The sequence below is a fragment of the Haplochromis burtoni genome, unplaced genomic scaffold, assembly GCF_018398535.1.
Source record: "Haplochromis burtoni strain Fernald_Lab_line unplaced genomic scaffold, NCSU_Asbu1 Contig_17, whole genome shotgun sequence".
Classification (NCBI taxonomy): domain Eukaryota; kingdom Metazoa; phylum Chordata; class Actinopteri; order Cichliformes; family Cichlidae; genus Haplochromis; species Haplochromis burtoni.
The window spans coordinates 4030043-4053212 of NW_024582378.1; the positions used below are offsets into that span (position 1 = coordinate 4030043).

At 39.4% G+C, this 23170-nt stretch overlaps 1 protein-coding gene across 2 annotated transcripts in view; it reads right to left on the reverse strand.

Moving 5' to 3' along the window:
- Positions 1–23170, reverse strand: part of mcama (melanoma cell adhesion molecule a) — a 61382-nt gene that overhangs the window by 22756 nt on the left and 15456 nt on the right. For both annotated transcript variants that reach the window (XM_005916109.3, XM_005916108.3), the window contains exons 2-10: positions 5996–6126; positions 4987–5212; positions 4804–4874; positions 4577–4664; positions 3842–4021; positions 2677–2804; positions 1164–1308; positions 512–627; positions 127–268 (exon numbers count right to left, since the gene is read on the reverse strand). In XM_005916109.3, coding sequence (XP_005916171.1) covers positions 127–268; positions 512–627; positions 1164–1308; positions 2677–2804; positions 3842–4021; positions 4577–4664; positions 4804–4874; positions 4987–5212; positions 5996–6126 — 1227 coding nt within the window. The remainder of the gene's footprint in view (positions 1–126; positions 269–511; positions 628–1163; positions 1309–2676; positions 2805–3841; positions 4022–4576; positions 4665–4803; positions 4875–4986; positions 5213–5995; positions 6127–23170) is intronic.

The following is a 23170-nucleotide window of genomic DNA, read 5'->3' on the forward strand; positions in this document are numbered from 1 at the left end:
ACACACACACACACACATTTACATTATATACATATAATACATCAAATTGGGGGGAAAAAAGAAAAACGATTTCCTTGCAAGTAAAAGTGATGGGAAGTTGTTCTAGCAGTGCAGGGGATTACTAACCTTGGACGATGATTTTAACAAAACCGTTGGTTTTCAGGTTAGGCAGGGAGGGGACCGTCACCTCACATTTATACACCCCACTTCTTTCATAGGTGGCATTCTGCAGGTGGAACGTGTTCCCTCGACCCACCACCTTCCCATCCTATACATATCCACAGAAAAGATGCACAAACATAAAAAAGGCTATGATAGCTGGTCAATCCACTGTGGCTACTACAGAAACATCATCTCATCTATTAAATAGACTGGAACAGTCGCAGAAATGTATCTTCCCTTCAAGGAGAACTAGAACAGCAGTGATGTTTACTTACTTCTGTTTCTTTCTTTTTTACTCTGATCAAAGGAAGCAGCTGTAAACTCAGTGTTGTGTTTTAAAGGTTCATACCTTGTACCAGACAGTAGATGTTGAGCGGGAGGACAGAGCATTGCAGGTTGCAGTCAGATCTTCTCCTTTGTGCATTAACTCTTCATCTTTTGGTACCACAACAGCTGTATCCAAATCTGGACACAAGAAAAAGAGACAAAACAAGATATGTGAAAACACAGTTTAAAACAGGCTGTAATTAACAGAGTAAAAGAATCTGTGAATTAAACTTGGTTTTGAACCAAAAAATATGCAAGCCAAGCTTGCCAATTAACAGAAATGCAAAACTCAAAAGTCTGCAAAGACAGGCAGGAATTACGTCCATTGAGCTGTTGGGCAGCTTTGAAGGTTTAATAGTAACAGCAGCTTAACATCCCCCCAAAAAACCCAGAACAGCAATGAAGAAACCATGTACTGTAGAACAAAATACACAGAATTAAAATTAAAAGCCTTTTTTCTAGCAGAAGCAGAAAGATTTACTTTGTGGTAAATACAGGATAAATCAACATCAGAGCTTCTTACTATAATATAAGAAAAAAATATTTAAAATTAGAGAAAGAAAGTCTTCAGGTTTAGAGGGAAACCTGAGAATTATTAGTAAACTTTCATTTGTACAAAACTGTTTCCTCCCATATGTAAGTATGTATGCCATTCATATCAAGTTGCTCCTTACAATGCACTTTGAGCTCCACTTCTCCTTTGACTTCCATGACGCCATCGCCTTTCAGAGGGTGACATTGGTAGGTGCCGCTATCTTTCCGTGACACTGATGACAGGATCAACACATCCCTACTGCTCTCGAAATTCACATCAGGCTCCTGCAACAAATACTTTCATTTTAATTTTCATCTAAATACATTTTACTTTGGTGTAAAAGCAATAACAGCTAATAATAGTTTGCCTTTGACTTCACTGTACCATATTTGGGCTTGATTTAAAAAAAAAAAGATAAATGCCTAATTGAAAATATTATTGGCAGGAAGCAAAAAAGCAGTAATTGACTTTTATCTATCAAAAACAGAATCTGTGGTTGGCAAAGAGTTTCCTCAATCCTCTAGTGAATCAAGTAGTCTTTTGTGTCCTCTTAGAGAACGACCAAAGACAGACTCAAAATTAGTAACTTTAAACACAAATATTTGACGAATTAAAAGCAGATCCTTTCTTGTAACCTGCTATCTTAGACTGACAGTCACTTAGAAAAAGAGTTGATTTTTTTGTCCAACTTTACCAAAATCTTCTGAAGGGACAACAACAAAGTCACCCACTATTTATGGGTGAGTCCATTAATAATAAGCACATATGGCCAGACAATTACCAAGTGTATGTACGAGAAAGCAAAACTAAAAAGCACATAATGTCTGTTGCATTATTCATTACAGTGCAAAAACATTCTGTATACAGCTATGATACAACTGTTAATACATCATGAAAGGTCTTATGGACATTAAAAGTGATGGGGTGAGTTATTAAAACTTTTCAAGATCTGTTTATCTGAAATTCCAGAAATTGGCTAGAGTCAAGAACACAAATTTTTGTTTCACCTTCATAAATACTAGTATGATCAGGACAGTGCAGTAAGGATCTTGTAACAAAAGAGTTCATTTTACAGTTCTGTTTATCATTCAATGGATGTTCCACACTTCAAACGGCTTGACTGACATCATTTTTTTACCATCTTGTCTGAGTTTTTAGCTGTTACTGTGTGAATAAATCATGTAACCTCGATGATGGCTTAACAAAATGGAGAACTTTTCTTTATTTTCTCAGAAAAAAATCTTTTCCAATGACTCTTATGCGCCCAAGTCAACAACCGCGAATAAAAAACCCTGACAGCCAAGTTAAGAAAAGTTGACAAAAGTGGACAATACAAAAACTCAGCTCACTGCCACTTCAACTTTTCTTAATTCGGCTGAGCTGAGGTTTTTCATTGTCTATACGTACAATGAGTGCGTGTCTGACATGGGAATGAGTCCTACCCATGAGCCCTGTCATTGTGGCCTCTGGTCTCAGACCCCAGCCTGGACCTGCAGGGTCAGAGCTGACAGAGTCTTCATAGACCTTGCACACTCATGTCTACATGGGTCCCTGTGAGCTATGCATATCAAAAACATTCCCTACATGTCTCTTGTGTGTCACCCATTCTCTCTCTGGGACTTGCAGGATGAGAAAAGGCCGTCCATTCTTACTTCTACTTTGTTGAAAATGAAGTGCGGTGGGGGGTTGCCATCACCCTGGCAACGCAGCTCCACAGTATCCCCCTCTTTGACCAAGCCCTGGGGCGACTCCTTCCAAAGCTCCACCATGGTGGTGGGGTCTGTACGCACACACAAAATCAAATTAAGCAGGCTTATTCAGCAAGCTGTTAAAGTCACTTTATAACGCCATTTCCATATTGCTGACAGCACAGACTGCATTTGGCTCTGCCTGCCAATGAAGGAAAGAGGAGATACTGAGGCTGTTAAAATTCTTATAGGTGACGGAAATTGAAATGAAGTTTGTTTTGATATTTATTTTTAGTGAAACAAGGTCATTTTATGAGTTGAGGACATTTTTAAAAAGTTGGGGCCCAAAGAAGAAACTACTGTACTACTACTGTAAACACCATCTTAGGATGAGTATGGACAGATGTTTTGATGCCTTTTGTTTTTCATTCTTACAGAATAAACTAAACCAGCATGGTTAAAAATGGTGAGCAATAATAGCTGTAGCTTCAAAAACACCTTTTTGTACATTTCGATACAACAAGCATAAACGTTAACAAGTAATCACCGCAGCTCCTTTGATGTGTGTCTTATGAATTTTCCACCGACTGTGAGCAAGTTCAAACGAATTAGCATCTATTACAGTAAAATGAAACACAAGCAGCTTCCTTTGAGGATGAAGCCAGTTACCCAAATACAAAACAAAGGAAAAGGATTTCATATTTATCCAAGGTGTTAATATTTCTGTTACGTTATGCTCTGTTATGACACTACATATAAAAAAGTGATAATCAATTAACAACAAATGCTATAAAACAGACCAGAATGTTAGCTACAGTTCAGCTCATGATACATCACAACTCACAGGTTAAATGTGATGTTTGAATACTAGAAATAAGGTTGTGAAATCTCTTTTAACAAATTATCCTGTACATAAACAAATTCCCACAAACCCAGTTAACCTGGATAAACTAAAAGTTTATAAATAAACTTGATGAAAGACTAATAAAGTCATAAAGAAATAATTGCTTGACGTTATTGCTTCTAAAGATGGTTCTATAAGCTACTGAATCTTGGGTTATATATTTACTTAGTACACTTATTTTCTTAAGTTTACATGACAATATAAAAACCCTGAGTGTTAACTCACAGTGGACAGTGATGTTGACGCTTGGGGACTCGAATTTCCTGATACCATCCGGGACAAAGAAGCTGACTTCACAGGAGAAACGGGCATCCTTGTCCTCCTTTTCCACCTTGTATTCCAGAGTGCTCTGGACGCTGTAGAGGTCACTGGACATCCGAGAGCTCAGGATCACTATGTTTACACCTGGAAATTGGACAAGACTAAATGTGAACATGCATCGACCAACACCATTATGTAATTTAATTGCAATATGCACAATGCAGCATCATGCAATCAGCTAATCTGAACAAAGTGCACATATTTTGCTCCTGTTTGAGTCCTTGTTCATGGGAACAGTTACAGAGTTACACTAGGCTAATATTGTGTTCCCATACTAACATGATCACAAGGTAAAAACACAGACATTTAACATGTAGTGGTTAACATTGTTACAACTTCAATCCAGCTTTTAGTATAGCTTGCAGGCAGTTTTTCCTCTAGTGCTGGACATTGTCAAAGGCAGCCTACATAGAGAAATATTTACTGAAGGTGATGGATGTACTGATCCAGTATGACAGCATTCTTTTAGATAACTACACGTATGCAATTTATCATTTCCTAGCTGGTATGTGCAAAAAGGATTTTCTGTTATAGTCCTGTGGGGTGTGTTTGAGAAAACTATAATAAAACAGGAGAAAAGTGAATTTTAAACAAAGGGAGATTTATTTCTTATTTGATCCATCTGCAGTTTGTACTCACGTCCTGATTCGTTCATCAGTGGCTCGCCGTCCCTGTACCAGGTGATGTTAGGTTTAGGGAAGCCGTTTCGTGTCTCACATGATGCAACCTGGGTTAAAGGTCACATAGAGAAATCTTTGCTATCTTTAACTTGGTAATTTATTTGTTTTAGTGACTTTCAGATGCCTCCTTCACATTGCCATCTTAAAGAATATTTATTTGTCAGCATCTAAAATTGAATGGCTCACCTTAGATGGTGTGTCTTTAGTGACAGATATTCCAGTAGTGACACTCTCAATCTCTGGAACATCTGGAGGAGCTGAATAAGAAACAAAAAACAATTGTAGTGGTTTATAATAAATAAAGATAGAGCTCAGTGACATTCCAAATGTTCCTTTAGATCGATTAGCTTGTTTTCTGTGCTTTCTTACCAAATACTCTGAGGTGTGTCTTGCGCACCCCGCTCCCAGCAGCCAGCCCATTAACATGGCAGTAGAATTCCCTCTCGTCAGACAGTCTGACGTCCTGGATTGAGAGTCGAGTTCCTTTCTCGTCAGTAACCACGTTAATGCGGTCGGTGTAATCTGTGCCGCTATCAATCAGTTTTTGATTGGCATCAGCGTAATAGAGCCGTGACCGCGAGCCACCACGTTCAGCCTAGTAGAGAAGTACATACAGTAAGAACATGGCATATTTAAAGTTCAATCACTCTTTTTCAGTCAACTCAGTTTTTCCTACACAGAAAAACAGTGGGCAATGGGCAATTCCCTGGCTTTTATTTTGAAAGTTTAGCTGTTGCTAAACAGCTATTCCTACTGACTGGCTCATGTCCCTCTGAGCTAGAAAATCATAACAAGCACTGGCATCCGAAACAAAACGTCCAAAATGGCCAAGTTGGAGTTCATCCTCGCCCCCAACCAGCCGTGGCAGATGGTTGCAGCTCCCTGAACCTGGTTCTGCCTGTTTAAAACCAAGTTTTTCCTTCCCACTGTCACCAAGTTCTTGCTCATAAGGAGTCTGATCACTGGGTTTTCTTAATTTACCTTAATTTAACTTACCTCAAGTTCCTTGAGCCAACCTTTGCTGTGTTTTGGTAGTATAAATAAAACAGAATTGAATAGAACTCACTTAAGAAGCTTGGATTTTTTATTTTTAAACTGCACATTTGAACCCTATTTACATAAGAAACCCTGCTATGTGAACAGATCTGCATGAATCAAAATAAATCTAAAATGAATGAGAGCCTCAAAGACTTAGGATTGCATGTTACTTCACAAATAGAGCACTTTAAGAAATCTCTGGAAATGACACAAAAGTTTGATGTTGCAACAAAAAAATGGAGCTCAGGGCTCCCTAATGGTGAGGTAATTGCTTGACTTTAAGACTTCATATAACAGCAGTTGATAGTTTCAGATAGTCTGAGCATCAATTTTCACTCACCACAAACCACTGGATCAAAAATCCGGGCTTGCTGTCACTGTTCGTAGAAGTGTACTGGCAAAGGATCTCAGCCATGTCACCGATGTACACATCCACAGTCTCATTCATAGACAGCTCTACCTTGGCCAACACTGAAAAAGACAGAAATACATGCGCATAAATCAACTTTATGCTTCCTGTAAGCACTACATGGTTATCAAACATTATTCAGGAATCGTGTAAATCCAGAGAGCATTGTCCAGTGAAATTGGATGTATTCATCCTTACCAAACTTTAATTCTTAAAATATGTTTTACTTCTTAAAGCATTGCTCCTGACAGATGATTGACTGTCTTCTCAAGCCAAACTGAAGCTAGGCTGCCCTGTTAGCACAACAAAGAAGAAAAGGCTTCCTGTCCACATGGCATAATTTTAATCTCCCTTCTGCCTGACTGACTGTAACAAAAAAAACCACAAAAACATCTTGGCCAGAAATGTAGTTCCCTAGGCGCCGTTGGGAGAATGCAGGCAAGAAAAAGACTAGCCAGTTTGACACTGTGCTGTTGATTCAGAGAGCCAAGAGCTTTTTCAGCCATGTTGGACTTGGCTGCTGTTCCAGAGGGGCCCACTCACACAGTGATGAAAAAACAGAAGGATGGCACAATAACGTGTATTTTCTCTGCTTAATCTTGTTTGGAGTTACTTTGCAAAATGACACAAGATACCCCCACCTTCTTACACTGTCAGGCGTCACCATGCGATAACCATTACAGTAACTTGTATATTTTCATTCACAAGTCAAGCAATCACAGGATAGAACAGATAGAACTTGTATGAACAGTTGCACTTGTGTACCCAGACAGCAAATACCAACCTCTCTTTCACACTGATTTAGCTTAAGTCAACTTTTGTATTGAGCAGATAGCTGCAGAAATAGCCGAGCTGTTGGGTGTGCCATCATCCACCGCAATTTCTTTAGCCACAGCAACACAATCTTGATTCGTAATCTGCCCTACTTCCAGATACTCCTCTGACTTTGTGTACTTCCACAAAATGAATATCAAGTTAAAGATTTGCTGTTTTTACCCACTGAATGCGAGGTCAGCCAAATTTAAATCAAGTTAGTTTGTAGAGTTTTACGGGCCGATTCCCAGAGCAGTTTCAACACATCTTATAAGATTTATTTAGTCCAGGGAATTATTCATGGATATTCCTTTAAGTCTATTAATAATTACTACATACAGATGGGGGGAAACAAATTGCATTGCAATTTTTTTTTTACCAATGGCTTCTAAAACGAAAATAAAAATAATGAGTCAGAGCTACACCATGGTGCCCTCAAGTATGTTTTCAGCGTTGGTTGAAACCGATCAAGCATGAAAGGAGCATTAAGAGTCCAGTTGCCACCCTGCTGCCCCCATTCTGCCGGCTGCTCCCCATCACCATCTTGTCAAGCCCCCCTTCCTCGGCACCAATCATTTTCGCAACTCATTTTTTTCTTTCCGTCCCTCCCTCCTCTGCGTGGGGCTATGCTCAGCCAACCATTCCTTTAAGACAACGGGCGAACTATTGTTCCACCACCTGGGTGGACCAAATCCCCCCCTTGCACACATAAATAAAAATCCCACACACCAGTCAGCCAAAAAGTGTTATTTTCATCCAAAGCAAAGGTTAGCAACAGTTCATCATGTACTGAATACATTGTTTACTGTGACAAAGATGACGTGAAACGGCTTTGAGACAAGAAACAGATTACGGGCACTGAAGAGCAAAATATGTCACAGAAGTCAGTGTAAAAAATGCTGCGTCTCTTTGGGGCCATGCTGCTAACTTTTCAGCTAATCCGATTAGCAGTGGGGGGATTTAGCTTCGCAAGCCAACCTGGGACCAGTCTTATCTGTTCCTGTTGTGACTTTATACAGCATGGACTAAAGGACAAGCACACATGACCCATGATCTATGGAGCCTGACAACCGAAACTGCTGCCTGTGGGTGTGAATGCGCATACATTTGTGGCTGTCTGCTGTCTGTGTCTGGATGATATAGAGCTAATTAATTCAGGGGAAAAAAAACCACTACTCCAGAATATTTGGATGTGTTGACAGCATGAGGGCTCTGAGTGGACCTTAACTGAGTGGCCTGTCAAGAGGACAATATAGGAGGACTGGAAGACAGACCAGTTACAACGCAAAATTATAAAATAAAACATAAAATATTAAATATAATCCATTATTCAGTCAATTTCCCATAATGACAGCAGTAAAGCAAATGAAACCACCATGCTAGAAACAAGGAACCAGGCGTGGTTGAAACATGAAGCCAAACAAACCAAGTGACTAAAACGGCACTTTCTCAAATGATCATAGTTCAGGCTTGAACTGAAAGACGAGTTCATCTAAGGAAGCGCTGACTGAGACATTTTGGATTTGTAGATGAAGACAATTAAGATTCTTAATTAACATCTCAAATGATAAAGGCTGATGTGTGAAGTATGCACAAATATATTAACTGCCTTGATACAATATTACCCAGACTAGGGATGTTTAGTCCGTTCTGTTCATCCAGTCTGGAATTGAATTTGTTAGAAAGTTTCAGTGGATTGCTCTCAATGTTCAGCTCAGTGATTCCTTCACATTCATTTAAGAAATTGCTTTACTTATTCTCTTATATATCTTGGCATCCAGAAGCTGAATTAGCATTGAACTGTATACAGATGTTTATGATTCCCACTAAACTGAGCACAGTGAGGTTCAAACTCTGATGTCCTCTTTGGGATAAATAGCAATTTTCATTTTGTGCTACAATGATCCCTGACAGTCCTAATGTATTTATACAGACTTGTGACTATTTTTAATAAGATATAGGAAAAGAAAGAGCACTGGAGAGAATGGGCTGAGGTGGCTGAGATGGTTTGGACATCTGCAGAGGAGGGATAATGGACACAGGACGTTGATTGTCAAGCTGCCAGGCAGGAGGAAAAGAGGAATAACATAGAAAAGATTCACAGATGCAGTGAAGTAGGACATTCAGGAGGATGCTAGGGATAAGGTGACATGAGAGAAGTAGGGGAAGACTGGAAAAGTAAGAGAATCCACAGACGAAACCATTTTGTCTGATGTCTGGGTAAGACTCACATGCTCTCACAATACTAATAAGACAATAATACACATTATAAGGGGATAGTTCCAGGATAGCATCTGTGTACAGTCACTCATTATGCACGTCGGACAATACTCAGACAGTATCCTCACATGCTAACTAAGTAAACTGCCATTACTGCAATCTCCATCCCATTAAGGCTGCAAGCTTAGGCCTTTAGCAGATCTGCAGCTCTGCTGCCGATAAGAGTCCAAATCAACTCTGACATCACAAATCTGTAATCCTGCACATGCCTGGTGACCCGTGAAATAGGACTGAGTGCCTATTAGAACAGGATTTTACTGAATGAAAATCAAATTGGTTAAGATATATTTTGGAATATTCAGATATAGTTAAATCAGCACATTTAATGTTATTTATTTAAGCTACTTCAGAGAAAATGTATGAGAAGATTAGCCTTTCAAAATTTCAGAGACCTGGAAACGCCCAGAATAAAAGCTGTACGCGGGCACTGAGTGTCCCCTCGGAGAGTGAAGGGTGTAAAAAGCTAGCATGTAAGTGTGGATGACAGGGTGGAGGATTTCTCAATATGCAACCCTGGTTTGGTGCTGAACACCTGCGGGACACTGTGTACCGCCTGACATCAAAGAGCACACACACACATAGTGAAAGCATACAGTGAAGAAGAGCACTCCTTGTCCTCCCAATGTGGCTGTTCTTTCAGAAGCAGCATCTGGCACAAATCTCCCAGCAGCCCCTTTCCCGTTGGTGCAGCAACTGTCACCCATGCTCTATTCTTTCACACAGACAGATAAGGAAGTGCTGCAAATCTCCTCAAAGCCACCTCTTTATGCATGTGTGATCTCTCCTTTCATGCAGTAAAGCATATCGCAGCTTCAGGTCAAGACCTCAAACAGTCCTCCATGATCAATGCCGAGGTGAACTCTCTCAGATTCACGACAGTGCACCCTTTAAACTTGGTTGCAAAGCATTTTTAAACTATGTGACCAATTTGCTTTGCACATCTTTTGCAGTTCTTTGACTGTGAAGGATTCTCAACTTCAAATGTTGCATATTAACTTTAATCTTATATGATAGCACTGCAAAAAAAACCAAAACATTTACAAGTCCAATGGGATCAGCCTTATGGAGGTTTCTGCACTAAATGAAGGTGACTGATTGTTTTCTGTCAGAACAATACTTACCTATACCTCAGATTAGAAAAAAAAAAACTGGTTAAAAGATACATTCTCACTAATGATGTGTCTGCATGTCATCAACGTGCCGAGTTATTGTTTTTGTCATTTGCTTACTAGACTTTTACATCTCCTGACCATGTTCCTTGGTCTATGAGTGAGTTGAAAGTGGCAGGCTGCCCACAGAAACATTACTTATTTGAGATTAAAACTATTTAAATGTCAGCTTTGCTGCACTGGTTTTGAATGTACTTTGGCAAAGCTTCCTACACACCAGGTCTCTCTTTGTCTTTTATTATTTTCTTTATCACTACCTCAGCCAAAAAGGTTGCGAGTCAGTTCAAGTATGTCTGACTGTCCGTCTGTTTGGCTGGCAAATGGGGCTTAGCCCAACTAAACATTTTTCAGTTCATTTAAATCAACATTTGGATCCAGGAATTTTTCGGAAGGATTCTTTAACCCTGAGGTAAAGGGTAAAAACTGTACTTGTCACAATGTATTTTCACAAATATATATAAATTTTCAATAAGAACATCTGAGAGACATTGTTTTAATATTCTCATGATGGTCTTTGCAAACATCCAGATATCCTGCAGGATTTGGGGGCTTAGTTCATGCATGATTATGGGATAAAATTTCAGCCATGGTAGAGGTATGCATGACTGCTCTTGTTTAACTCTTATCCACCTTACCACTCAAACCTCTGCTCACATACCTGGAGATGGCTTACAGACACATACTGGGAATGTTTCTCATCTTTTCTCAACCACATCTTCCAATCACCAACAAACACATTGCCATTTTTGGCTTTTCAGGAATTACTAATCATTCCCGCTGGTTAGTAACTTCTTCAGCAGCTGCATACATTTTTAATCATCACACCCGGTGGGTGAAACTTCATTAAAGAAGCAACATGAATGTTTTATTTATGCTTGTATCTGATGTTCAGCACTGAGTGCCGCTTGTTCCTCGGTATCTACTATCCATCAATAGATCCCCTACAGAGCCGCTGGGCTCTGGCACGCAGGCTGCTCCACAGCCACAGGATGGATAATTAAAGGTCAATAGGCTAAACACTGTATCAACATTATGGGGGGTTCCTTTTACTATGAGAGAGAACAAAAACATCTGGAAAATAAGCCTATGGTAAGTCGTTTTGCTAAAAACAAAAACAAAATTAGACATATGTTGCGTAGGGGTGGAAACTACAAAGCCACCAGCTAAAAACATGGAAATACAACCAATATATTACACAGTCATTCCTCTCACCAAACACTGGTTTAATCCAGTGTAACAACTGGATACATGATTTTATAGTTCCTAAATGTTAGTAACAGTAACTGAAGTCAGACTAGGAACAAGAGCAAATGCAGCTCAGCAATCCAGAAATACCCCTGACCACAATGTTGCTACTGCTATTTGGTTTTCTCTTTAAACATAAATATAAATTCAAGAATAAATGGCGTGGTTTCCCTCTACTAAATGGATAGGTTGGATAAAATATTAACCACAAGTTCAAAGAAGGTTCTGACCTATAACGACATGTTTAAAAATCCTTTCCATTAATTAATTTAGTTTTCAAAAGCAGGTCATGCGATCCTGCTCTGTGAAAGGTAGGCAAAAATGATTTCTGAGGTAGACAGAATCTGGAAATGACAGCGATTCCTTCTTCATCTCATATTAACGTGTGTGAAAGACGAGACATTAAGGTAAAAGGGGCCAAATATGAGGCTTTGGCTGTTATCCTAACACTATAAATAGGAGACCTTCTTTCCAATCAAACCTCTGACGACAGCACACTGACTTGCTGCTCTACTCCAACAAAGGCCTTCTTATCCCAGCCCCTGTGGTCATCATCACAGTGCTGAATATCCTTGAAAGCTACAAACTAGGTGCCAACTAAATCAGCTTTCCCTCAACCGCACAGCAGAAAGGCCTGGGATGAATTAAAGTCCCCAGGAGCCAAGAGCTCTGCTAACTTTGAATTCAAAAAGTTATTATAGAACAAAAGCAGCAAAATAATCTATATTTTTTGGCACTTTTGGCTTTACTTCATCATTGGCAGAGTATTTACAAACAGAAAACATGCAGATGTTGTATGTTATGACATGAAACAAGAGTAACTGGCTTGAATAAAACTCATTATATTTTACATTTCAATCAACAGGACATTAGCAGGATTTCTGCAGTCCTGTTTTCTTTGAGTGTGATGTGTTTTCAGGAAGTTTATTGCTACAAGATTTATATCCCTTCTTCGGGATCTTCCAAGCTGATTATATGTTATTCTTTCAATACCAATGCAATTATGTTATTCCTTCAGAAATCAAACTCACTAGTGTAAACCTACGTTATCCACCACAATCGTGGTTTTTTTGCACATTTTGCACACTCAACATGTAGCTGCTGGTTTTAATCTCTCTGAGGATACAGGTCCTATCTCTTATCGTCAAACAGACTAAGGCTTAAAGATGTTCAACATCAATGGATTCTAATCACTAAAGTCTCTCTTTTCTGCTAACCTCAAAATTGGCGACCTTTTTCTTTAAAAGTTAAGTAGATGGTATAAAACAAATCAAACCAACTAACATACACTCTCATTGGAGCACTGTAACCAAGAAAGCCCCCCCCCCCAAAAAAAAACAAAAAACCACAAAAAGAGGAATGATTAATTCCAACTACATAATCATGTATGCAAACAGGTCAAATCTATTTAGTGGGATGTTCTCTGATACAGCCACACACTGATTTGTCAGCCGAGTTTTCACAGAAAAAACAAAACGTACACATTTATCTTTAATGGTGATTACATGCGATGTGACACACCAAGTTGCTCACATAAACACATATTTCTGTGCTTATGAGCTTCCATGTGTTTGAACTTTTGTGGATTGTTTTGTGCATCTGTGTCTGTTTTTATGTGTGTATTAGTATTCAGGCAGGCCTGTGCTACAACAAAGGCCTAATTGTGCTTTCGCTCTCCTTTTATCCCATCACCCAGACATGAGGGGAGCTGTCGGGCAGGCGTGCCACACCCAATTCACCGGGATCAAAATGCTGAACCCCAGCCCCCCCAAATCCCACGCTGAGAACCCTAATGCTCTCAAAGAGAATATCATAGTGATCACAGGTGCACTGCTGTGTTAATGAGGAGAAAAGGCTACTCCCTGTGCCCAGGCCAGTCGTACCCTCCAACATTCACAAAAGCATAATCCAAAACCAATGCTGTTTTGGTATTATTAAAAAATAATCTTAATTCTCATAGCACACTCCCATCAAGAAAAGATCTGTAGCCAGCAGTCCAACAACCACGCCCAATTTCACTGCCGACAGGGCAGTTTGAGAATTGGCCACAATCTCTTCAGAAAATCTGGTTTCAGTTTTCACAAATCATCATATTTGCCACTGAACTAACCATTAACGGGAAAACTGAGAGAACCGCTAATCAGATATAGATATAAGCCAAATAATTTGACATAAATAAATGGAAAAGGGAGACAACAAAGGAACATTTTGTGGAAGAATGGTGTTCAACACCAATTTAAAACACCAATTCTTTGCAAATAGACTGAAATGATTAATTTAACACAGGGTTGATTGTGGGGAGTTTAATACATGTTTTCATTTAAAGTTTTCAGTAAATACAGTTGTAGTCAGAAGCTTACATACACTCATCATGGGTAACTTTTTGACTGTACAGGATACATCTTTAATGCCTAAAAACAAAAATTGGATGCACACATTTGAATCATTTTGGATTTTCTCTAACCCATATGGGGTCAAGTGTATAAATACTAGCTCGAATATATACATACACACTCACTAATACTTGGGTAAATGTTCCTTAGCAAGTTGCACCTTAATACATTTGGTAGCCATCAAGAGGTTCTAGCATAATTCCAGCTGAATATTTGACCAGTCTTGGCAAAGTCAAATTTAGGTTGATATAGGCTTGGGGTCGGGCTACGTTCACACTGCAGGCGAAAGCGCATCAAATCTGATTTTTTTGACCCTATGCGACCCATATCCAATCATGGTCTGACAGTGTGAACAGCACAAATCGGATATTTCCAAATCTGATCTGGGTCACTTTCGTATGTGGTACTGAATCCTGTCACGGTTCTGGGTCATTTTGACCCAGCTTTTTCAGTTTTTTATATTTTGGTATATTTCTATAGTATTGATTATTATTCCAGATTAAGTTCAGTGTCTGTCTGCCTCCTTGTAAATTGTTTCTTGTTTCCTGTTTTACTTTGGAGGTTCGTGTCTGGTGTCAATGTGTTCGGTTTACGTTTCCCATCTCGTCAGCTGTGATTTCTCCCAAGTGTGTTCCCCTCCTGTCTCTCATCCCTTGATTACTGCCGTGTGTATATTAGCCCTGTGTTTCCTTTGTTCTCGGTCGCGTTGTTAATGTCTACTCACCCTCAGTCTATGCTCTGTGTTTCGGTCCTTGTTTATCTGCCTGTTAGTTTATATTTTCCCAGTGTAGTTAGTCCGCTGTTCATCTGCAAATAAAGCTGTTTACTTTGAGTTCAACTTCGCCTTACTGAATCCTGCATTTTGGGTCCTTCCTCCTTGTGGATTTTGAGATTTTACTTATACTGCATAATCTGCAGATTCTGACAGAAATCTGCAACTATCCTTTGAAGCACCGCTCCTCTCTAAAACAGCAATAAGAATAATTATTAGGTTATCTACATTATTATGTAAACTGTGGCGTTGCGTTGTGTGTGACGTCTTCTTTTGCACACTTGGGCCACTTTGAGGGTTCACACTAGAGCACGTTTGCTGTTGCATTTTATTTGTAGCGTGAACAAGCAGACAAAAAAATCGGAATTGAGCATTAACACCTGCAGTGTGAACGTAGCCTTAATGTCATCTCTGATGTGTATTTGGGATAATTATCCTCTTTCAAAACCCAACTATATCTAGTTTTCTTAAAGCTGTTGATTTGAATTTGGAGGTAGTCCTCATTCCATTCACGTTGCGCAATGTACCAGTACCACTGACAGTAAAACAATCCCACAGCATGATGCTACCACCACCATGGCTGAGCTGGTACAGCGTTCTTAGGTTTAAAACATCACCATTATCGTATCGTAGTGAAATATCAATCTTATATATTTAATCTCTGTAATATTCAGGATATTTATAATTGAGCTATTTGTATATACATTAGAGCTATTTCTTTCTTATATTTTGTAACTTTGTAATATATTGTATTATTGAATTTAGTTCACATTGTTACTGCTCTTATTGTCTTGGAGCAACTGCGGCCACATAATTTCCTTAGGGATTAATAAAGTATTCTGATTCTGAAGATCCTTAACACCACTGGTTGAAACGTAGCTCAAACCATGACAGAGCATCTACTGTGTTTTACAGAAAGTTGCTTGCCCTCATGTTTACACCTCTCTCCTGTCCTCCTCCCTATATATTGAAGACGATTTCAACCAAAAACTTCAACTGAAATTCAATTTGTCATGAGCACAAGTAAACCTAAATGTTAAATGGACATACTTAACATTTCACTTTCATTAAACCTATTATCTGAATATACATATCACATGTTAAGTAAATACAAAAATCTAGCTGGTTCAAGTAGTTTCTTATCCACATTTCTCTCTTTTTTTTGCTTTAAATTGTAACTAATAGACTTTTAAAATAATCAGATTTCTAACAGTAACTGCCATCTTGCTTTTACACCATGGCCAATAATACAAAGAACAAGAGATAGCTTGCAGAAGCATTGTTTTCTAACGTTATTTCAATCCTTACTCACTCAAGGACAGAGCTGAGGTTGTCTGATTGTCAGCGAGATTATGCAAAAACAACCAAACCTCATGGAACCAGCAAATTTTGGGGCCGATCTGGTTCTCTTGCTTTACAAATTTTCAAACAGGACATTAGCTGTGGCTCAGGACTCCCCAAGCACACATCTAGGCCAAATATGTTTCACAGAGATCAGTCACGCCAGCTTTTCACATTTGACGCAACATTTGAGCAAACATGCATTCAGTTCAGAAGAAGAGAAAAGAGGAAGATGAGAATACAATGATAAGAGGGTCTGAGTATATCTGTCTGGTTGTACCAGAATGTTATCAACTACATCTTCCAACTGCTCTTTGTGATCACACACTCACACAAAGTGAAGAACTGTGGCAGGGATCACACCGGATTCGGAGGAAACCCAAAAAAGGGAAGAAAAAAAAACGTGGATGTCAATTTTTTTGTTATCCAGGTTTACTGACTGATCGATCTCTAGGCCTGCGTGAGACCTTAAGCATAAAATTACATCTAAATCTTAAATCTGACTGACTTAAGAAATCTTTTTAATTGCACTTCATAACAAAATGAAACATGTCATCTGTTAATTAATCCAAGTAAATCCAAAAAGACTTTGGAACTGGTTGCCAAAACTTTTTCTTTTTTTCTTTTTTTACAATGGAAACTGAAAATCTGTTAGCAGTAACAACCATTATGCTGTTATGCTATTATGTCACAGTCAATAATATAAAAGAATAAGAGATGACTTGCAGAAACAGTGCTTGCTCAAGTAAATCTGGTCATTACTCTTCCAATGAGAGAGCTGCGGTTGTCTGCTTGTCAGCAAGATTACACAAAACTCCCAAGATGAATTTCATGAAAATTTGTGGACAGAAAAGTGATAAAGAGAGAACATTTAGGTGCACATACATTGGCTGTGGCTCAGCCAAGCACCCATTTAGGCCATCTATGTTTTGCTGAGATCAATCATGCTTGTTTTTTATATCTGAAGCCAGGTTTGAACAAGCACGCATTCAGTTCTGCAGTGAGAAAAGATAAAGATGAGAAAGAAGTTATAAGAGGATCTGAAAACATGCATCTACACTCCTGCACTGGAATCTTATCAACCACATCAATCAGCTCCAACTCTTCAGCAGCTAGACTGAAGTAGCGATCCCATCAGCTCCAAAAGAAGCCCAAAATAAATATAATTCGTTTATTTTTTGAATGTTAGTGTTTTGTCTAGCTAATCAGTAGATCATTTGTTTGTGGCGCTTTGCAGGTCTTCTGTGGCTGGGTGAACTTGCATTACTTGGTGGTTAGGGGGTGTGCAGCTGAGATATCGGTAAACACTCAGAGACGGGGGAGGGAAACTTGTGGTGGAGGGCAGAGCAAGAAGCAAACAAAGAACATGTAGGTTTTACTGCTACTAGATAACTGCAAGCGTTTAGAAATGCTGCACAAGCAATTACAATGCTTTTTCTATAGCTAAAAATATGTTTATGCTTCACAACTTCTAAGTAATTGCTGGCGATGAATCACAAATCCCAAGACAGCAACATCTCACATAAATTAACCGGTTTTAGAATGTCTTACAATCCCCAGGGTATCCTAAGACACTTTATTTCAGTGATTGAAAACATCTTCACCTTCACCTTCCAGCAGCCTCATTGACAAATTTCCGAGACCTAAAAGTCGTCTATTTTCACAACAAACCTGCCTTGTATTTCACATCAAAACACAGACCTTGCCTCCGGGAAGTAATAAACACTTTCTCCTTTTTCTCTAACAGGAGTCAGATGCGTGCAGTCGGTCAGACACAATGTCAAACACAATGATATATCTGTGTTCAAAACTCATAACCAGCCGCATTGTTTGATATGAAAGTAGTGAGCAGCTCAGCGCCTACTTTATCTTGATCTCCAGACTGGGAGACTCCAGTTCTCAGAGCTCAGCAGACAATATCCACCACTTGTTTTATTCAGTGGGCCGCAGCATGCCAAAACCTTGAGCCAGGGCCATGGTTATGACTGGATTCCTAGTCGTCGGGTGGCAATGTGTCCTGCTGGGTTGGGGAGGATGAGGGCGGCGGGGTTCACGTTGACACAAGCAGCTGTGAATAATAGGAAAGTCGCCCACATTCCCATGCTGCAGGGGACGGGGCAGTTGGGGGGGGGGGGGGCAGCAACACCTGTGGGCAGCCATTTGTAAGTGATTTGTGGGGCAGAGTGGTAGAAGCAGTGAGAACAGAGAACGAGGGCTGGGTGTGTGTGTGTGTGTGTGTGTGTGTGTGTGTGTGTGTGTGTGTGTGTGAGTGAATGGAAGATGGGGGGGTAACTTTGTAGAGTATTATTACAGGACCACACACAATGTCATGCCTGTTGATTTCCGCTCTTACACACACCTGTGCAACTTAAAAAAGGCTTCACTTCCTCAAACTACAATTGGAGTGGAAAACAGCAGAATCCAGCTAAACTGGCCTGAAAGCAATGAAACTGTATGCCTGCAAGCGTATCGATTTGTTTTATCAACTAGGGCATGTTTTTCTCACACCTGCAGACTACAAAACACTGATGTCATAGCACCAGAAATTTTCCACACCTGAGCCACATGCGTGTCTTCGTGCTCTGTTTCAATTCTGGGCTCAGACTAAAAAGATAATAAAATAGCTGCGCTGATCCTGAAGATCCTGAACCATGGCAGTGGCATCAATAAAATGCTGTGATCTTATTGCACTTTGTCCTACTCCTGTCCAATATCGACATTCTACATTTTTACTCAGGTACCACCTAAGCTTAAAAGTCCCCAAAGAAAGATGACTCTGGCACAGTTTATCCATTCAGAGACAAACATAAAGCTAGTCAGGGCACTATCTACCCTATTCTTACAGCTGGACTTAACACAGTGTAAATATAATGTAAAGCATTCAGCCTGGCTCTAATGTTCCCAGACATTTACTCTCAAACTAATTCCAACCATTTAGCGAACAGAAAGAAAATTATGACTATTACAAAGTCCAGCTCATCACTAGTAATAAAGTCAGGGTGTTGAATTTTATTATCAGTGCATTATTTCTTGTCTATGATGTATATTTTGGTTTACTTTAACCGCTCTCATCATAAGTGCTTCCGAAAGCAGCAGCAGTTTGCAACTTTCAGTGGAAAAAGGATCTGATAAATGCGACCTAGCAGGTCAACACAGTGGAGAACTCAAAAATAACATGATGTGACCACCAGGGATTTCTATGGTTTCATTGTTAGAGCGCTTTTAATTAATAAACTAAAAGACTGAACATCCATTATTTAATAAGTGTGGAAAGAACAGTAGCTCACAATAGCAGAAGAATCCACTCTCACAAGTGCCTGTAAGACAAAAGTTAGATAACCCAATTTTATGCTGAAACATGTATAAATTAAGTTCCACAGATGAGCACACTGGGAAAATCCTCTGCTCAGAACACTGCTCTTTGATTAGGCGGTTGATCTTTTAACAGCGTCCAATATCAGGGCTGAGGGCGTGGGGGAGGATTTGATATTTAAGCATCTCTTTATCCTCTTCCTTTTGAAATGTCAAGTTCAAAGATCCAGACCAGCAGCCTTGATCTGTGAGCTAAGACGACCCAGAGAACTACCCAGCAACTCCTAACCATCATCACACGACAGCTTCACGGCAAGTAGCAAAACAGTACACATGGAGTTTTATTAACTCTGATTACATTAAAACCAGTAAATAGGCTTTTGATGTTTGCGCCTCGTGCTCAGTCAGACCGTCTAAATCAAACCAAAGCTGTGTTTTCTTTGTAAGGAAATGCTCACTGGATGTCTGAGCCTACTCTAATCAAATAGAACTGATTCAATTAGGAAACTTTCCCAGGCAGACTCTCATAATCCCACAGTGTATCTTCAGTTAGCGGAATTTTTAAAGACAAACAAAAAGAAGATTTTGATGTCTGTAATGAAAAGAAGTGATACGCTGACCTTTAGTTTTAAGCAGGGTGCCAGTGCTAGTTAATGAGTTACTGCCAGTTCATCCAAAGCCAAACCAAGCATGATGCACTACTGAACCTGATTTCATGGCTCATGAGAGAGAAAAAACACAGAAAGGCAGCCCCCCTATGACTAGATAAAATCTAGACCTGCCTTGCATTTAATTTTTTTGCATCTTGCAACCGATGGCAAGCAGCTGCTGTTAACTTCTGAGCGACCACTTTTAATCGCAAGTCGACTGTCTCGTGAGGGCACCCTGCCTCCAAAACAATCACGTTCTGACTTGGGCTGATCGCAATCTCTCCCAGACAGACTGGCGAAGGTTTGCAAATAGCTGCTGTCCAATTTATAGACACAGACAGATTGTAAACATGTTGCAATCAATCTGAGTTAGTCTGCATCAATGAACAGAATTCAAACATGACACATTTCTCAGATCAGCTGGATGCCAACTGGTTGAACCATGATTTCTGTCACATTGCTTTGTCATTCATTTCTGCAAGTTGTTGGCATGAACTTAAATCTGAACTCAAGAAGAAGCCGATGTTATTTGCACCAGTGTTCACAGTTAATCACTGCATTAAAACAAACTGTTTGTCATGGTTGGCTGTGTGGCAGGCAGGAATTGGACCCAAAATGCAGGACTCACGGAGGCAAAACGTGAACTTGAAAGCAGCTTTAATGCTGACCAAAGGAAAACCAAACAGAAAACCTAAACTGGAAAGCTAGAACTAAAATACACAAGAAAACATCAGGAGAGCCACAGCACAAGAGAGAACTGACGTTAACGACACGACGCAGAACACTGGAGGACACACACTATAAATACCCGGGCAGGAACGTGAGGGAACGAGGAACAGGTGGGAACACAGCCGGGAGAAATTAGACTAAACGAGACAGAGGAAGCGAAACTAGAAACACTGACATAAGATATGAACCTTCAAAATAAAACAGAAAATCCACAGACTGAACACGGATAACTCTGACCAAGAACAGGAGGAACACAGTACAGGGGTCAGAGTGACATCAGGGCCAAAGGAATACACAAGCTAAGAAATATAGAACAGAAACCAAAACACCAAGAACCAAAAGGAAAACACCATTCAGTCACAAACTGACTCCATCTTATTGTTGTTTCATTGGTCTTGAGGCACCAAAGTTGCCTTTGTTTGTGCCAGTATAACATTTTTCACTTACATCACCCTCATAGTTCTTTCAAGTTTAGCATTTACATGTCTCTGAACATTTATAAGCAATGCTAGGTGCTTTAAAAACATGCAAAAACTATAAAATTTGTCTTCCATTTCCAGAGTTTTTGCAGAGAGTTACTGAGTGCATACAAAACCTTTCTTGAACTTGACAGATCATATTTTATTTATCATACATTTCTATCAGTGTAATAGTGACTGCTTTGTTATCAAGACCTATCTTTGAAGCTCAGCTCTCACCATGTAAAGCATTTAAAAAATGATTCAGCTCAGTTAAGACACGTACAGGTGAGATCAGAAAGACAAGGTGATCAAACGATCAGAGCAAATGCTTCTGGCAGACTGAGTCCATAATTTGTTCATATATGAAAAAGATAAGGGGATTAGCATTAGAACACCAAGGTAATATAGCACTGAAAATGCTGAATCGGAGATGAATAAAGTTGCAAAATTAAAGATTCGGTTCATTCAGTGAAGTTTAAAAAGTTTAAAAGTAGGTTAAAGTCAATTCAGTTTCAAAGTATTCAACACCTCAGAGTTTTTTAAGGTTAAGGTACATCTATCGCTATGAACACGTCAGCACTGTGTAAAGCATGACTGCTTCTTATTAAAGGGGCGAACCACTGATTTAACACAAGAGTATCTGTGCACTAGCCATGGAGAGAATTACCAAACCTGCAGAAATGGTTATACACCATCTCTGGCTCTGAAGTAGCTGAAAAGACCCAGATAATGTCATCTCAGCTTGGGCTTGGAGGACTCAGTTTTTTAAGAAACTACAATTTAAACTCAGGCTGAGGCATTGGAAGAACCAGTCAGAAAGAATTCATGGGAAGTGTGTTTCCAGAGTTTGAGCCATGCAAAGAAACTAATGCTCTCTGCTGCTTCAAAGTTAACATTCAAATTTTTGTTACCAGCCTATCACAAGTGCTCTAACTTTATAGCAGGATTGTCCTGAGTGCAAATTTCTAGGCATTTTCTGGTGCTAGTCAAACAGAAAATATTCAAAGTATAAATAGTGGCTTTAAAAATAACTCATTTCGCACAGAAAGACCTTTAAAAGCAACAGAATGTCTTGTACTTTGTCGTGCACAGTGCACAGCCTCCCTGAGGGCCGAGAGTAATGCCTCACTCTACAAAACAAAATTCTTGTGGAAGATAAAGACTCTCCACCACTAAACAAAACTGTCAATACATTTCTCACTAGGTACTTTTTAAAAAAGAATCTCGAACAATTACAAAGACACACAATCTTGTGATAAATGTGTTAAGTTGGTAAAAATTAACTAACTAATGAACACTACTGCTGTTATTAGAAAGGACTATTGTATTGTATTGGTCTACTATCCCGCATTAAAATAACCCCAACTCTGAAACTGAAAACAAAATAAGGTCTAAACTAGGGCTGGGCGATATGACCCAAAATTCATATCTCGATATTTTTTAGCTGGATGGCGATATAAGATATATATCTCGATATTTTTTTAAGCCAAGTAAGTAAAGTAAGAACAAAAAGAGAGTTCTTAGTTAAAGCTGTGTCCCAGATGTCACACAGGCACTTTTATTAACATACAGCAACAGAAAAAATTACTCAAAAATAAATTATGAGCATTCATTAAATAATAATGCTCCATAAATAAAATAAAACAATGTTGTTTTTGTGCATAACAAAGAGCTCACAATTGTGCAGTCAAAATGTAAACTAAAAGACGCTGAGCGTAATAACAAAGACAGACAGATTTCACAGCTGCTCTGTTCCCAAGTTTTACTGCGTGACTGACAGCCTGGAGTTTGAAATCCACTTCATAACCACGTACGTCTCTTACAGGTGCTATTTATGGTCCTTATACACACACAATACGGTAATATTACGTTGAAGCACAGTACGTATCACTCCGCGAGGCTCCTCGGTAGCCGTAATGCAAGCGGTGCAGCTCCGTAGCT